The 2,348-nt window shown below is 50.0% G+C and overlaps 1 protein-coding gene across 1 annotated transcript; it reads right to left on the reverse strand.

Moving 5' to 3' along the window:
- Positions 1 to 468: 468 nt before the first annotated feature.
- Positions 469 to 1,458, reverse strand: LOC148051727 (olfactory receptor 14A16-like). The gene has a single exon (XM_087735412.1). The coding sequence runs from the start codon at positions 1,456 to 1,458 to the stop codon at positions 469 to 471; it is 990 nt and encodes a 329-aa protein (XP_087591538.1).
- Positions 1,459 to 2,348: the final 890 nt, after the last annotated feature.

Below are 2,348 nucleotides of genomic sequence, written 5' to 3' on the forward strand. Positions count from 1 at the left end.
TCACAAGTTGCACGAGACCTTAGGGGCAGCAGAAATAAAAGGGCACAGCAGAACAGTGTGGAATTGAGGAGAGACCAGCACTGAAAAGGCAATGTCCTGCTGCTGTCCTTGGCCATGGCTCCAGGAAAGCAGCAGCCCCAACGCGCAGGCGGCAGAGGGATAGTGCCCACCAGGGCTGCTCCTCCGTGAGGTAGCTGGGCATTTGCCTCCTGAAGCCCTCCTGCCGGTTGGGGCTGTTCCCCCAGCTCCAGAGGAGATGTGAAGAGATGGGAGCTGAGACAAATGATTTTCTACTTGTTTCTTTATTGAATTCATCTAAATGGGGAGCTTGGATCCATATGTACATGAGGATTTTGGGTCAAGAAAAGGCAGGTAGGAGGCCAAGAATAATATTATCACAGGTATGAACAAAAAAACAACACCCCAAATATCCCACAAAGGAAAAATAAAGACACGTATGAAGAAAAGTTAGTCCAGGCTATTCCTGTGATACTGTGGGAGCCTGAGTGGGACAATGGGCACCTTCTTAATATGAAGTAGCTTGTAATCAAATACTTTCCACACTGCATCCTTCATTTCCTTGTTCCTCATGCTGTAGACGAGGGGGTTCACTGCTGGAGGCACCACCGCGTACAGAACTGCCACCACCAAATCCAGCGATGGGGAGGAGATGGAGGGGGGCTTCAGGTAGGCAAACGTGCCAGAAGTGACATACAGAGAGACCACGGCCAGGTGAGGGAGGCACGTGGAAAAGGCTTTGTGGCGTCCCTGCTCAGAGGGGATCCTTAGTACGGCCCTGAAGATCTGCACATAGGACAGCACAATGAACACAAAACACCCAAATGCTAACAAAGAACTTAAAATAAGGAGCCCGGCTTCCCTGAGGTAGGCGTCTGAGCAGGAGAGCTTGAGGATCTGTGGAGGTTCACAGAAAAACTGGTCCACAGCATTGCCTTGGCAGAGGGGGAGTGAAAATGTATTGACAGTGTGAAGGAGAGCATTGAGAAAAGCACTGCCCCAGGCAGCTGCTGCCATGTGGACACAAGCTCTGCTGCCCAGGAGGGTCCCGTAGTGCAGGGGTTTGCAGATGGCAGCAAAACGGTCATAGGCCATGACAGTGAGAAGGGCACACTCTGCTCCAAGGAAGAAGAAAAGCAGAAAGAGCTGGGCAGCACATCCCAAGTACGAGATGTCCCTGGTGTCCCAGAGGGAATTGGCCATGGCTTTGGGGACAGTGGTGGAGATGCAGCCCATGTCAAGGAGGGAGAGGTTGAGGAGGAAGAAGTACATGGGGGTGTGGAGGTGGTGGTCACAGGCTACAGCAGTGATGATGAGGCCGTTGCTGAGGAGGGCAGCCAGGTAGATGCCCAGGAAGAGCCAGAACTGCAAGAGCTGCAGCTCCCGTGTGTCTGCGAATGCCAGGAGGAGGAACTGGGTGACAGAGCTGCTGTTGGACATTTGCTGTTTCTTGACATGGGGGCACTACTCCAAAAATGAAAGGACAGGTTAAAATCAAGACAGACTCCTCTGAGCAAAACCACTCCATTTTTCATCGCAATACCCTCCAAGTGAAGTGCGTTTCCTTTCTCTGGTCTGCGCTGGCTGAGTGTGGTGTACCGAGCAGGACCTCTGCTCATGTGCTGCTGAGGAGTCAGCTGTGCTCTGCTGCAGTGGCTACATGGGAGCTGGTTTGTGACAGCTCCATTGCTCTCAAGGGATGTCAGACGTAATCCGCCTTTAACAGAAAAGTTCAATATCTGCACTCATCACTCTGAAGAGTGTGGGCTGCAGAAAAGAGGCTGAGCAAGTCTTTATAATAATTTTGTTTGTGGTTTTTATTTTCCACCATCACAACCAGTGGGTATCCTATTTAGGGATAGAAATCCTCAGTTTTATGACTGAAAATGTAAGAGTCTTGAGACAGGACATGCAAAAGGGCTCAGATATTTGTAGCTTAGTGCAGAGTCAGGAGAGCTGCAGTGTTACAGAATCATGGAATCACAGAATCATTTAAGGTGCAAAAGATCTTTAAGATCATCGAGTCCAACCGTTAATGTAGCACTGCCAAGTCCACCACTAAACCATGTTCCTAAGCACCACGTCCACGTGTCGTTTAAATACTTCCAGGGATGGGGACTCAACCACTTCCCTGGGCAGCCTGTTCCACTGCTTGACAACTTTTGGTGAAGAAATCTTTCCTAATAGACAATCTAAACCATTTCCTCTTGTCCTATCGCTTGTTACTTGGGAGAAGAGACCAACTCCCACCTCACTACAGCCTCCTTTCAGGCAGTTGTAGAGGGCAATAAGGTCTCCCCTCAGCCTCCTTTTCTCCAGGCTAAACAACC

Source organism: Nipponia nippon, unplaced genomic scaffold (assembly GCF_047370975.1).
Source record: "Nipponia nippon isolate SJK-2023a ecotype South Korea unplaced genomic scaffold, ASM4737097v1 scaffold_56, whole genome shotgun sequence".
NCBI lineage: Eukaryota > Metazoa > Chordata > Aves > Pelecaniformes > Threskiornithidae > Nipponia > Nipponia nippon.

Excerpts from the sequence above, each read along its gene's own strand:
- LOC148051727 (XM_087735412.1), bottom strand. The coding sequence starts at position 1,458 with ATGTCCAACAGCAGCTCTGTCACCCAGTTCCTCCTCCTGGCATTCGCA.